General features: G+C 46.6%; 1 protein-coding gene across 2 annotated transcripts in view; it reads right to left on the bottom strand.

The window, feature by feature from the left end:
* Window positions 1-2,605: 2,605 nt before the first annotated feature.
* The window catches only part of ANXA6 (annexin A6), a 44,951-nt gene continuing 32,257 nt past the window's right edge, over window positions 2,606-15,299 (bottom strand). The window contains exons 19-26 of one of the 2 annotated variants that reach the window (XM_019734380.3): window positions 14,835-14,914; window positions 13,516-13,569; window positions 8,324-8,341; window positions 7,432-7,525; window positions 6,170-6,265; window positions 5,587-5,645; window positions 4,133-4,255; window positions 2,606-3,006 (exon numbers count right to left, since the gene is read on the bottom strand). In XM_019734380.3, coding sequence (XP_019589939.2) covers window positions 2,947-3,006; window positions 4,133-4,255; window positions 5,587-5,645; window positions 6,170-6,265; window positions 7,432-7,525; window positions 8,324-8,341; window positions 13,516-13,569; window positions 14,835-14,914 — 584 coding nt within the window. In that variant the 3' untranslated portion in view covers window positions 2,606-2,946. The remainder of the gene's footprint in view (window positions 3,007-4,132; window positions 4,256-5,586; window positions 5,646-6,169; window positions 6,266-7,431; window positions 7,526-8,323; window positions 8,342-13,515; window positions 13,570-14,834; window positions 14,915-15,299) is intronic. The other variant, XM_019734381.3, reaches the window with a different exon arrangement.

Here is a 15,299-nt window from a genome sequence, read left to right on the forward strand (position 1 = left end):
GGTGGGGGGGAGCAGTTAGGAGCTACCAGATCACTCTGGGTTGAAACCTCCCCTCAGAGGGGAAGAAGGACGAAAGCAGAACATTCAGGGCATTTATAAAAGCACTGAACCTGGGCCAGGACTGTAGCGTTTCAGCTCTGTCAGCCGCTAAAGTACTGTGACACCTGGCCAGTTGCTTCCTTTCTGTAGAAGTGACAGTTTTCTTTCTGTAAGTGAGAGAAGGAGGTGAGAACTTCTGAGGACCTCCGCCACACTTAGAACATGTGTAACCATCCTCCTTTTCTCCCACTTTGAGACAGCCGCGGTTTGGGCTTCTGCTTTCTCTTTCCTTTTAGTTTTAATTTAGCCCCTACATCTCTCCCTTGAACTTTGGCCCCAGAAGCGCTGGGTGGGAGGGACACTCAACTGGAAGCTTTTAAAGATTAGGCAAGACGTTCTAACTTTTTATATCATTAGCAGCTAGCAAGGCATGGCACATCAGAGACATTCAGTAAGTATAAATTGCGTGAATGAATGAATGAGTGAACGAGGTGCCTTGAATTTTGTGGCTACTCCCTCCTGTGCCAGAGCTCCAAGAAAAAAAATGTGGTTTGTTCTGCAGGCACCCCGGACTTAGCATATTGTTGCAAGAGCTTCCCAACTGGTCACCCATCCTTTCCTGTTTTTCTTAAATGCATGGCTAGATGCACACCTTCCCCACCCAAGAAAGGCTCCCCCTGGGTTATAAGGTAAAATCCTGACATACAGCGTCCTCTATAATGGCTTGCAAACTCCCATTTCTAATCTCATCTACCTCACCTCACAGACCCAGAGGGTCCTCCTGCTACTACTGACCAATCCCAGAAGGCAACCCACCTTACCTGAAAATGAAATGAAAACTCCATGTCAAGAGATTAGAACAGTGTCTTACACATCACAAGTGCTCAGTTTGAGCTACCCTCATTCCCGTTGTCTAGGAATTCTAGAAATTCCTGGTTTCTCCACTCGTGCGTTCCACTTGGCCTCATGGGCCCTCCCAACTTCTATTCCCTCAGATTCCATCGCTCTTTCCTTTCCACGCTCAGCCTATTTTTTCCCTTGGTATGTATTTTAAAGGACATTTCATATTTGTCTTTGGATACCTCTGTGATCTATCGCTGACTTCTTGAAACCAAAGCTCAGAAAACATGTTGGGATCCACGTCTCAGCTCCTACAATGGGCCCGGCTCAGGGCAGGTGGTGCTAACAGATGTCGCCAAGACAAGCAGGCCCTGCTCTGCATTTCCGTGTATCATCTCACTTACCCCACAAGGGCTACGAGATAAGTAGAACTGGGGGGCCCTGTTTGACAGATAAGGGAACTAAGGCTCAGAGATGACATGCTCACAAGCCAGTTAATAGCAAAGGTCTGTCTTCCCGGCTCTTAACTATTTTGTTAATTTATATTTTGGTAATAGTTAAATTAAATTAGGAAAATACCCCAAACAGCTCAGCTGGCTCTCATGGGGTTTGGACTCACAGCCTGGTGGAAGGAAGTGGAGAAGACCTAAGAAGGTAAATTATCTTACTTTCAGACTCATTTTGTCAGAAATGAAGAGAGAGCTCTTCAAAACTATTGGGTTCAACCCCACACTGTAAAAAGAAAGAAAGTGCGGCCCAGTAAGGGTAATGGCTCATCCAAGGTCACACACTGAGGGAGGGACAACACCAGACCCAGCAATCTCCCAACCACCCATGGTCCCTGCACAGCTACAATAAACACACAATGAACTGCCAGGATAGGTCAGGCTAGCCAGGATAGGGAGCAGACTCCCTCTAGCCAGCAGGCACCATCACACCATGACTGCTGGACAACTTTAGATCCAAGTCTCCGAGTAGAAGCAGAGCCGGGGGAAGGAAGGCAGAGAAACTGCAGTTGATTCTACTGCTTATCAGTGATCTTCACAAAGCGGAAACTTTCCACAGGCCTCCCCAGATCACGATCACATCTGCTGCCCTTGAAGAATTCAAAAGAGGAAGTTTGGGGTTGGGCTGTAATGGACGAAGGGCACGTAGAGAAACATCCAGGGAACAGAGGGAGGAAAGGGCGCCCCAGACCCAGAGCTTAGACTCTACTATGGGATTTCCAGGTAACAGTAGGAAGACAGAACTCACTCCTGGGAAGGATTAACAACTGCACGCTCTAATGAGGACAATCTAAGCTGCAGCTTCTAGGTCAGAAACACAGATCCTCACTGGAAATGTGTTTGTGTGTCTCTTTTTACTTAAAGAGAGAAGTGTAAAGGGAATGATTTGGAGGCACATCCTAGAATGTCAATGTTAGACGAGAAAGCCAAGATCTTTTTTTTGCCCAATTCTCTCATTTTGTAGATAAGAACATAGAGACTTGGGAAGGGAAAGAGACTGGCCCAAGGTCAGAAAGCAAGTGTGTGGCCGTTGCAAATTTGAACCCAGGTATCCGGACTCCTGGTTCAGTGCTCTAGCACCACCTGGATGGAGGTGGGTGGTGCAATGGTGGGAGGATTGCCAGTTGCCCGGAAGACATTTATTCCTCCCTCCCCTCCCCCAAAACACTCAACTGGCTCCCGCCACCACACCCCACCATTCAAAGCACACACATCACTCATTTCACAAACAGAGGCTCAGTATATTTTTGGATTTGACAAAGCCCAAACCAGGGCAGGGGCTGTGACAAAGGACAGAAGGGCTGAGGAGGGAGATGGGGAGTGAAGGTGGACGGAATCTATGGCTGTGGTTCTTTAGCCACTCAGATGTGAGGAGTGACCACGCCGGGCGCTCAGTGGCCTGTGGGAGAGGGAACCTTTCCTAAACCCCAGTTGATGACAAGAGCCCACCCTTACCCCCCCCCCACCCCTACTCCTGCCCCTTCCTTAGTCTTTGGAGCTGGAGCAATCAGGCTTGGTCATGGCGGCTGGTGCTGAGGACCATTTCTCAGCCGAGGTGGTCCTAGTCCTCGCCACCACAGATAGCCAGCAAGGCCTTCTTGAAGTCTCCGGAGGTGTCACCCTGGCAGGGGCAGAAGGAAAGCAGAGTGAGTGAATACAATCCTGATGGCCTCAATGCCCCCTCCTCCCCGCTGCCTATTTTCCAGGAATAGTCTGTGCATATACGATGTGTATGTGTATTATACCCTTTTCCACACAAATGGACACAGACCATTCACACTATTCTGGACCATACTTTTTTGACTTAGAGAAGATCCCAAACCATAGAGCCTCCTGATGCTTTTTCATGGCTGTATCGTGTTCCACCATGTGGGCGTACCATCATTTATTTAACCAGTTCTATACGGAGGGCTTTCACTCTTTCGCTACTACAAACAATGCTGGCAGAAATATTCTCTTACATGCCTTTGGGAATGTGTGTGGTATGTCTATAGGATAAATTCCCACACAAAGAAATACCAAGTCTAAAGTGTACGCATTTAAAAGTTTGAATTCCCCAAACTTCCCTTTAAAGATATGCTATCTCCCTATTTGGTCTGTGCGAGACTGCCTGTGAGATTTCCCACAGTCTGGTCAACTAAGCACAGTATCGAACCTTAAGATCTTGACCAGTCTCAAAGACAGAAATAAAATAAAATAAAATAAAATGGCTCTATAAGTGAAAAAAGTCAGCTATCAAAGATCACGTATTACATATATATATGAAATACCCAGGAAGGCAAATCTATACAGACAGAAAGTCACTTGATGGTTGCCTAGGGCTCAGGGTGGAAATAAATAAACAGGTAAAAGGACCTTCATGAGGTGATAGAAATATTTTCAACTGGATTGTGGCGATGGATGCACAACTCACTACTAAAACATTTTTAAATTATACCCTTAAACAGGGGAATTTGATGGTGTGTTAAATTATACTTCAATGAAAGTTTTTTAAAAGCCAAAAAAAAAAAAAAAATGGGCTCTTGTTTTATTTGGAAATCTTTCATCATAAACCTTTGATCCGTCTGGAATCAATTTGGGTATAAACAATGAGGCAGGTCTCCTTTTATTCAGCAACACCCTGGCTGTTCTAAGAGGCAGTATGCTCACTGAGAAAAAGACAGTGGGAATAAAAAGGACTTTGAATCTTACATTCAGGACTCTGACCTTCACCTCCCTCCCCACTGACCCCTAACCCCTCCTCTCACCTCAATGGCTTGGTGGAGAGACTTGTCGTATTTCTCAATGAACTCCCGCCGGATGTTGAGCAGGTCGATCTCACTCCGGGAGACCATGATTCTCGTGAGGGTCTTCTCATCAGTGCCGGCACCCTGGTGGAGCCGGGACACAGGGAGACACAGGGCAGGAGAAGAAACAGGGCCAAGTCAGGCAAGGACTCCTGGGTGTCCATCTGCCTTCTCCCTTTTCCCTCCAAAACCAGGGTGGGATATTCTGTCTCTGCCTTCCAGAAATAGTCCTGACTCAAACTCCCCCCGGCCTAGGACTGGTCAGACAGGCAAAAACCTATATGAGTTGACTAGGATGCCCCCCTACCCCCCATTTCATGTCCACCTGGAACTGTACAATGTGACCTAATTTGGAAATAGGGTCTTAGTTGAGGTCGTACTAGATTCGGATGGGCCCTACATCCAACGACTGGTGTCCGATGCGAAGAGGATACATGGACAGACACACAAGACCATGTGATGATAAAGGCAGACACTGGAGGGATGATGAATTTACAAGCCAGGAAACATCAGGATTCCTGGAAACCACCAGAAGCTAGGAGAGGCATGGGCGAGCTTCTCCCTCAGAGCCTCCAGAAGTAACCAATTCTGCCAACACCTTCACTTAGGACTTCTGGCCTCTAGAACCATGAGAGAATAAATTTCTGCAGTCACTCAATTTGTGGTAATTTGTTACCGCAAACCTGGTTAACTAATACAGGGCACAAGGGGCAGGCAAAGGACACAGAGTATGTGGACAGCTAGGGCCCACCTCTGTCCCCAGGAAGCTCGGAACACCCGCTTAGGAGTCAGAGCTGGCACATGCTGAGCACCCAGTAAATGGCTGTCATGTTTGGGGAATGCAGGCTGAGAGGGGTCTCAGGCTCACTCCCACCAAGCAGCTGAGACTCCACTCGGTGGGCTGAGAGGGAGGCCAGCGTGGCCTGGGTTTTCAGGAATCCGGGGCCAGCATCAGAGCTGAGCACTTGCTACCTTTTGTAATAGGAGGCATTGTGTCACCTGCTAGAATGTGAGCTCCAAGAGGGCAGAGGCTGTGTTTTACCCAGTCCTGTGTCTCCAAAGCAAGATTCTCAATCTTGGCCTTTGGAGCAGATTATTCTTTGTTGTGGGGGTCTGTCCTGGGCATTGTAGGCTGTTAGCAGCATCCCTGCTTTCTACCCACTGGATGCCAGCAGCAACACTCCCCAAGCTGTGACAACCAAAATGCACCTGAACATTGCCAAATGCTCCCGGGGGGCAAAGTCACCCCTTGCTGAGAACTACAATCCTAGAGCCAGACCCAGGGCAGAGGCTGATCAACATCAAATGGGGACACAGCTGTCACAAATCCTGTTATGGGGGATGGCCCACCTCTGTGTTTATGGGCAGGCAGAAGTACTGGAAAGGGACAGGAACAAATGAACACATTTTCTTACCTTCATGGACTTATAAAGTTTGTCGGCAAAGAAAAGAGGCTTGTTCTTGACACTTTGAACTAGTAGGAAGAGGAGAGGGAAGCAGGAACATGGTCAGAGGGGGTACGCCTAGACTCTGGGCCGGGCTTTCTTCTCCCACCTCCTCTCCCCTCAGCCTGGGCCTGCAGGTCATTGCCAACCCCAGGGTCAAACTCAGGGCCTGACACCTTCACACCCCCTTCCGGATGTCCGTATCTCCTCCTCTTGCTCATCCCTAGACCTGGCTCTCACTGGGTGGCAGCTCACTTCCTGTTAAGGTGCTTATAGCTAACGGAGGTTAGCAGGGGACTCAAAGGGAAGAAACCTCTCACGAACCCAAGGTACAGAACCTCAAGGTACAGAGCATCAGAATTACTGGAGAACAAGTCCTCATGTTACCCCACAAATAACACATTGGCAGGAGGACCCCTGGAGCTGATAAGTGACCCTACAGATTTTCCAGTACTAGTAGCTTAGGAGGCTGCCACGGCTACTTGTCTAGGGAATCAGTGGCCCCAACCCTTGCTTTTGACCTCCAGCCCCTTCCCTTGGTCCCGCCAGTTACCAATGGCCACAAATGCGTCCCTCACATCCCCGGACATCTCCTTCTTAATGGTGTGTTCCACGTCGTAGTTGGTCATCTTGATGAACTCCTGGAATACTGGCCCCCAGAGAAGCCCCAGAATTGCAGAGTGAGCTTCGGCTCAGAGGAAGAGGGGGGAACACCCCTCCGTCACCCACCAGCTGTGCCTGGGCAAGTGGAAAGGGGCAGCAGGTATGGCTGCACCCAGGCCTAAGAGCACTGGGCACGATTGTTGTGGGAGGGAAGTTCTGACCTCAGGCTGTCTGGAGCTCAGAGCCAAATCTGTGTCAAGTCAGACACTGCCCCAGGGCCTCGGACAAGTTCTAGAAACCCGGGCTGGGCTTGTAGAAGAGCATGGGTCCTAGTCACGGCTCTGTCCTGAGCTCACGAAGTGACTTTGGGAGAACCTTTCCTTTTTCCTAGGCCTCCCCTTCCTCCTGTGTCAAGCTGGGATAGAGGTTAATATAAGTAATCATAATGGTAACAGTGAGGAAGTTACTATGTGCCAGGGACTGTGCTAAATGCTTTTCGTGTATTATACTTTTTGTATCCTCACAATAATCATGTGAGATAGAACTAAAATCCCAGTTTATGGCTAAGGGAATTAAGACACAGATATTTAGTAACTTGCCCAAGACCAGAGGGCTGGTAAGTGGGAGATTTGAATCAAGGCAGTCCAATTCTCAAGCTCATTCTTTTAGCCACTATGCTAAAGCACCTTAAATATTTTATTGAAAAGTACCAGGCAAATGCACGTTAAAATGTAAAGGTCTTAGTGAAAGGGCACTTCATGACCACCTAATGTCAGGGCCACAGCATACAGGTGTGCCCTGTGCATGTGGCAGCCTGTGGCTCAAAGACGTCCATGTGGTTCTTGTGCCATCACCACCCTTCATTGCCTTGCTCCTTGCAGACATCACCAATGGATCATGACACAGAACCTTTGAATCCTTCTCAACACAGCATTTCAGGCAGCCATTACAATCCATTGGGTTGGCCTTGGAGGTGAAAGCTACCTGCCGTGCATCCTGCCTGCTTCCCTAAGGAGATGAAGGGAGTTGGCCCGAGGCTGAATGACACAATAGTGCCAGGGCTCCTTGAGCCTCCATCACTACCTATTCCTTTGCTAGGATAAGGAGTGGGTGGGTGGGCGATTGGCTCCTCTTGTCACAGAGACCTGAGAGGTTCTCATCAGATTTGGGGATCTTCCTGCTGAATTGGGAAGGGAAGGTATCAGGTCTCACCTCTCCGGAGGTGCGGATAGCTACGTGTACACAGGACCGTCATGAAACGCGTCTCCAGGGAAGTTTTGTCTCCACTGGACGTGTCTGCTATTTCCTGCAGAACCCAGGTCCGGGCAAGGATTTGGGAGGGAAGACACAAGAAAGCCTTGGTTACTGTTCACGTTCATGTCTTTGACTAGGCTGAGAGCAGTTAGAAGCCGGGCTAACCCAGCCACCCAAGGAGGCTGACGTTGGCCGTTCTTCCTTCCTTGGCCTTTGCATCCCTCTCCAGTTCCCAGGGATGCTGTAGACTGACAGAGGGGCTGAGCACTGGGCATGGAGACTCAGAATTCTCCTTCCATCCTTAAATTCCTCTGAAAGCCCCTTTGGGGAAGCATGTCTGTGCACAGGGGCAAGGAAAAATGGTCGAGACAGTGTTTCCCCAAGTGCCACAAATGGCAAACACATTTGAACACACCACATGTATACGTTTCCACAATGACCTTCTAGTCGGCTACTAGTTCTATTTACATTGATATTAAATTTCCCTTATATAGTCCCTTATAATTTCCCTGAAATAATAACTCATTTCAGGTTCAAAAAAAAAAAAAAAAAAAAAAAAGAGTCCATGTAAAGAAAAATATTCATAGCTTGTGGTACGTAGCACAATCATGTGGGAAGTGAGTGGTTAAAGTTTGGGAAACACTTGCCTGGCCCATTTTTTTTTTTTACCCACAAGAGTTCTTATGAGGCCCTAAAGAGGAGAGAGAAAGAGAGAGAGAGAGAGAGCAGCTGTGGGGCAAACCCCCAAATCACTGCCAGAATCTGCCCCACTCAGCCCCACCCAGAGGCACAGCCAGAATCAGACTTTACTGATAGGTCTTAAAATCCACACGAAGACCATGACACTCACCAAGATCTCAGCAGCCACCTGAGAGCAGGGAGGAGAGAGAGGAGGGAGAGAGGGGAAGGAAAGAGTCAGAGGAGGCCCAGAGAGGGTGGCTCTGGGGGCCCTGGAGTCCAGGGTGGGGGGCGCCTGGCTCAGGGTGGCAGAGGTCCCAAGAAGCCCTGAGGAGACTTGGGACCACAGCGGGAGCAGGGAGGAGAAAAAAAACACACCTTTCCTTGACCCTTAGGCTGGAGCTTAAAATGGGGATAGGTCTGGGAATTAATTACCTATAAAAATGTTCACCTGAGGGGTAAGGGAGGACAAAAAGAACAGGGCACTCTAGCCACTGTCACACCTGGCAACCTAGGGGGACTCCAGACCTAGTGAGCTCATTGCCAAAGCCACTGAGAAGTCAGAATGTGAGACCTGCAGTTCCCTAAATGTCACCACATTCAGTTGGAGAGTCACTGGGAGACCTGTCATTTTACTCCCTCAAATGACAGACCAGACAGGAGAGCTGAGGCCTGGACAGGAGGGGACTTGTAGGAGGCACACAAATAATCAGGGAGGAACATGCCAGATGTTCAGTCATTTTACAAGGGTCAATTTAAATCACTGCCTTATGCCCAGCACAAAATTCTATTGTTAGGACATGATTTTGTTAGGCAAGTACTGTGGCTTGGAGCATATGGGGACAACGTATAGCCAGCCTTATATGCCCCAGACTGAGTTTTGCCTTTGCCTGTGTCCCCAATACTCTGCCAACCAGTTTAATCTATTGGACAGACCAAAACCATCCTCTTCATAAACTCTCCAACAGTTTTATGCTTTAGAAGTCTTTTATTTTATAAACTGGAAATGTCATCAAAATTTAAAATGCACGTGCCGTTTGATCAAGCAATTATATAGTTAGGAATCTGCCTTACAGATATCCTGGCAAAAGAGTATTCTGATATAATGTGAGAGTGTTCACTGCAGCACTCTTTACAACAGAGAAAACCTGGAAACCATTAAGTCAACTTGTTAAACAGTCTATAGTTCATTCGATAATGGAAATCCACAGAGTTATGAAAAAGAATGAGACTGGTCTGCAGTGCTGATAAGGAGACTTTCTATTTAAATTAAGCAAAGCAGTAAAATATAACATATTGTGCATAAGAGTGTTCCTTTTATCTAGAAAGAAAAGATAAATGCAGTTTCCTACGTACTGACTGGGAAGTCACGTAAAGGGACAGTCAAGATACTGTTGATAGCGGTGACCTTCAGGAAGGACTGTGGGGGAAAGCTTTCCGTCTTATTTTTCCTGAAATTTTGTGTTTACATTTTCTCGACATGCAAATATATTATTTTTATTTTGTATTGTAATGTCAAATAGGAGTTATGAGGGCTACTAGGATTATGGGATGCTTCTGCTTTATATTGATACTTTTCTATATTAAAAACAACCCAGTTGAACCTCGAGGACATTATATTAAGTAAAATAAGTCAATTACAAATGGACAAATACTGTATGATTGCAATTATATGAGGTCAAATTCAGAGACAGGAAGTAGAATGGTGGTTGCCAGGGGCTGGGGAGAGGGAAATGGGCAGTTATTATTTAATGGGGACAGAACTTCAGTTTTACGAGATGAAAAGAGTTCAGCGGATGCATGGTGGTGATGGTTACACAATAATGTGAATGTACTTAATGTCACTGAACTGTAGACTTAATGGTTAAGATGGTAAAGTTTATTATATGTTATATTTTTATGATATGTTATATGTACTTTACCACAATTTAAAAAAAGTTATGCTAAATAATGCCATATATGTGTGTGTATATATACAGATATATACATATATATGCATATATATGTGTGTGTGTGTATATATATATATATATATTTTTTTTTTTTTTTTTTTTTAAAAGAGGGAGATGTTTTAAAAAATTAAACAAAAAAGAACCTAAAGTGCCAAACATTCTTCACTTATTTGGGTCAGAGATCTCCTGGTATATATATTTTGTCAAAGCATCTTTAAGACAATAATATTTGTAATATGAAAAATGCAGGGGGTCACTAAAATAATTGTTTAGATATCCAAAACAAAATCTTTTCCTTATTAGCCTAGTTACTTCATGAAAAAATTAATCTGGGCAGTTCCCCCATAAGTTAGAGACAGTTATCACATGACCCTGCAATTCCACTCCAAGATATATACCCAAGAGAAATGAAAATATACATGCCAACAAAAATTTGTATACAAATATTTATAGCAAGCACCATTAGTCATAAGAGCTCCAAAGTGGAAACAACCCAAATGTCCATTAGCTGATGAACTGATTTAAAAAAAGTTATATGTCCATACAATGAAATATTATTTGTCAATGGAAAGCAATGAAGGAATATATATGCTATAATATGGATGAATTTTGAAAATATTATAAATGTTATACTAAGTGAAAGAAAACAGGCATAGAATGCCACATACTACATGATTCCATTTATATGAAATGTCCAGAACAGATAAATCTACAGAGACAGAAAATAGACTAGTGGTTTTTTGGCAGCTGGGGGGTTGGGAGGAAATGAGGAATAAGTACAACATGTACAAGGTTTCTTTCTGGCGTGACGAAATGTTCTAAAGTTGATTGTGGTGATGGTTGTGCAAGTCTGTGAAGACACTAAAAACCACTGAAGTGTATACCTTAAATGGGTCAATATATGGTATAGGAATTATATTTCAATATAGCTGTTGTATTAAGAAATAATAACCTGGGGATTGAATTATCTAAAACCGGCCACAATTTTTCATTTCACCCAAGGCCCATAATTAGATTACCTATATTATTTATTGCTCAAACTGGAACACTGAGAGTGAAAGGGAAGCTATTAGCAATGACTGTGGGGCAACAGGTGAACACCGGACATATGTCACCTTGTTCGTAACAGACCCAGACTTCCAAGAGCTTGAGGGCGTTCTAGATGCCCATGGTGAGAGCATGGGAAGAGAATGTGTAAAACAAGCAGATACTGCCAAGCACTAATGTGCGTTACCTAGAATATTTAGGGAGGGAACTTGGCTCTATCAAATGCCTTCAATTTTCGTATATATTTTCTTCCAGCATTCCCATTTTGCCTCTAGAAATCAATTCCAATGAAAAAATCATGCATGTGGTTCCTATGAAGAGGGCTGGTTAAATAAAGTTTCGTAGATTCTTAAATGACATAGTATAGTCATTAAGTGATGTTGATTTTTTTAAAACGATATAACAGTATTCACAGAATATTAATTTTAACTGATATAAATCAGGACTCCATTTTTATGTATACATAAAAAGATAATTAGAATGATACCTTCCAAAAATATTAACAATGGTTATTACTAGTAGGCTCTGGATTTATTTATTTTTTTTGCTTGTTTCTATTTTCTAAAGTTTCCACAAAAGAATACGTATTACCTTTGAAATAAAATATGTCCAGTTATAAGAAAATAAGCCGACAACTAAGATCAGAGTCTAGCACCTCTGAACCTGGAGAGGCAGCTGGGTTGGGCTGGGGCTCTGGCTCCCTTGGTTGTTTCCAACCCGGGTTCTCTCTCCCCCCTTCTCTCCTGCAAAGCTGGGCCAGTGAGGTCTACTACTACCCTCTGCTGGTCTCATAGGTAGCACAGCCTCATAGGTAGATGCTGGAACCAGGCAGAAGCATGAATTTGGGGCGAGCTTTAGGGAGGAAGTCAGGTTCAAAGACCCTCAACAGCACAGAGGGGCTGCTCATAGTAGTATTTAAATATCTGCTGAATGAGTGAATGAACTGTGGCCTCAGCAAGCCACTCTAGGGGGCTTGGTTCCCAGGCTAGCCTCCATAAACATATGCATAATGCAGCAGGACGGCCTTAACTGAGTGGAGCCCTGTAGCTTCTGACAGCTGTATTCCAAACCAGGGGCTGTACAACTGGACACCAGCAGCTACCTGGTTTGGAAGCTGCAGGGGAATGACTATACTGGGTCCTATATTAAATGGTATTAAGTATAGGCTTTGGAGTCAGGCAGGCCTGAGTTCAAATAATACCATGGCCACTTAGAAATTGTACCCGTGGATAGGTAAGGAGATTCATTTTCCTCCAGCAAGAAAAAGGGGGCATCCTAAAGTATAAAATGGTCTTAGCATCATGCTCAGTACTTAGTACACATTCTAATAGTTTCATAATTGTCAGATGACAGTTAAGGATCCTTCTAGCTCAGATGCTGCTGTAACATTCCACACCTGTTGGTGGAACTGGGAACAGAGATGGTGCCCTGACTCCCAATCTATCAGAAATCTTTTCAACCCAACTATAAAAGAAAGGGGCTGGATCCGCAAGCTCTAGTATCTATGCCAAGGCCCTGGACCTAGGGCTCTGGGGGCTGGGGAAGGGTCAGGCAGAAGAGACAGACACCTGGATCTGGGCCGGGCCAGAAGGTGCTGGGAGCAAGCCACAGGCGAACAGGGATAGGATGGATGGCCTCGGCAGGGTCTGCCCAGCCATAGGGATCCTTAGGGGATTTGGGGTTATCCAGCCTCTATGAGAAGCCACCTCCAGACCTCAAGTTCCCCAGCCTTAGGAACAGGGCAGAAGCAGCGCAGCCAAGAGACCCTAGAGGACACCGTTCCCCTTATTCATTCCACAACAAATATGTATTGAATTCTAACCACATGCCATTTTGGACGCATCAGTGAGCAAAATAAAGATCCCAGCCCTTCATGAATCCACTTTCTAGGTTCTGCTAGGATGCTCCCTTCAACTTCGGTCCTATTTCATAGATAATAAACTGAGACCCAAAGCACTCGGGTCCCCTTTCCAGCAAGCTCCCAGACCTGCTCCCTGTGGGTCAATTCCACCTGGGCCACTGATTTGGTTTGTCTTTTAGAAGTCATTCCACCTTCTCTGGGCTCCGTTTCACACTGTAACATGAGGAGCTTGACACGGACAACCTGTAAGTCCCTTCTAGCTCTGAGGGTCTGGGGCTCGGAGCCTACTCTTCAACCAGGAAATGCCGGGAAGACCAGCACCACACTCCCCACCATCAGTCTGAAAGCTGTGAAAACTTTGAGTCTCACTTCTGAGAGTGGAGAGGTGCAAATGAGTGGCCCAGAGTCTAAGTGTCTGCCACACCCCTGCCAGGAGCCTTCCCCACCCCAGACAGCCAGGGCCTGGCATGGACAGCCATTAGCTGGAGCTGCTGGGGGTCTCACCTTGGCATCTTCCCGGGCCTGGTCCCGGTCTTCTCCTCCTTCCTCACGGTTCCCCTGCAGCAGGACCAGTGAGAAAGGTTAGTCCCCAGACGTCCACCCTTTCTGTCCCTCAGTAGCCACAGGATCTAGCTCGGCCACTCTGCCTCTCTGAACCTTTTTCCTCAGCTCTAACATGGGGACGATATTCCTGCCTTCGTAGGGCAGGCTGTCGTGAACAGTAAATGTGAATGTTTGGAAGGCACTGAGCCTAAGGCCAAACTCAGGCACAGTGAGCTTGCATCAGGTTGCAAGAATTCAAGAGATGGTGACAGAAACTCCGGGGTATAGCATAGAGAAAGGTCATCTACATGGCTTTGTCCTGTCAGCTCGGCGCCCAAAAGACAGGCTGAGAGCCATCAGGGAGTGCTGCCCAGAGAAGGTGGCACCAAGCCAGCTTTGCAAAGTGAATAATGCAGAAGGCATTTAATTGCCTCAGTGATGAGACTAAGTAGACAAGTGGGGAAGACACCCTTCTCTTCATCAAGAGTGGGCCCCTAGGGTGGCTGGTTGGCTCAGTTGGTTAGAACGCAGTGCTCCTAACACCAAGATTGACGGTTCGATTCCCACATGGGCCAGTGAGCTGTGCCCTCCACAACAAGATTGAAAACAACAACTTGACTTGGAGCCAATGGGTCCCGGAAAAACATGCTGTTCCCCAATAAAAATAAATAATTAAACATTAAAGAGTGGGCCCCTGGGCCGGCCCGGTGGCTCAGGCGGTTGGAGATCTGTGCTCCTAACTCCGAAGGCTGCTGGTTTGATTCCCACATGGGCCAGTGGGCTCTCAACCACAAGGTTGCCGTTTCAAATTCTCGAGTCCCGCAAGGGATGGTGGGCTGTGCCCCCTGCAACTAAGATTGAACACGGCACCTTGAGCTGAGCTGCCTCCTGGATGGCTCAGTTGGTTGGAGCTCATCCTCTCAACCACAGGTTGCCAGTTCGACTCCCGCAAGGGATGGTGGGCTGTGCCCCCTGCAACTAGCAAGGGCAACTGGACCTGGAGCTGAGCTGCACCCTCCACAACTAAGACTGAAAGGGCAACAACTTGAAGCTGAACAGAACCCTCCACAACTAAGATTGAAAGGACAACAACTTGGCTTGGAAAAAAGTCCTGGAAGTACACACTGTTCCCCAGTAAAATCCTGTTCCCCTTCCCCAATTAAAAAAAAAAAAAAAAAAAAAAGAGTGGGCCCCTAACTCCTGCTCCTCCACAGAGCAACCATTCCCTTCTCCCGGGGCCCCCGAGGGCCAAGCAAACCTGGAGCCATAAATTCACCCACCGTGGCCAGAGAGATGAGAATCCTCTTGAAGTGGCCGGATGTGTCTGAGCTCAGAGCATCCTCCAGAGACTTGTGATAGTCTGAGACAGAGAAATGGGATGTGGGCAGCTGCTGGTCAAGAAGATTGGAGGGGGACCTAGAGGCTCAGACTTGAGCCAGAGTAGTGTTGGCAGGGGTGGTGGGGATGAAGGACTTTGTAGTTCGTCCTTGGGGGCATCCAGCCATCTTGACATTGATATGTCCATTGGTCCATCACCTCCCTCTGCTCCTGTCCTGACTGAGGTCTCATCACACCTTGCCTCCCATTTAACTGCCTCCCTGTCTTCATTCCCTCTTCTACCTTCCCACCGGCATGACAGTTGCTGGACCCATAAGGACAGCTCTGACCAGGTCACTACCCTGCTCAAAAATTCTATCATTTTAATGCTGTTTATAAGGGGAAAAGTTTAAACATTTTTGACTGGT

This window comes from Rhinolophus sinicus, chromosome 5, assembly GCF_057876585.1.
Source record: "Rhinolophus sinicus isolate RSI-liver-muscle chromosome 5, RSI-T2T, whole genome shotgun sequence".
Lineage (NCBI taxonomy): Eukaryota > Metazoa > Chordata > Mammalia > Chiroptera > Rhinolophidae > Rhinolophus > Rhinolophus sinicus.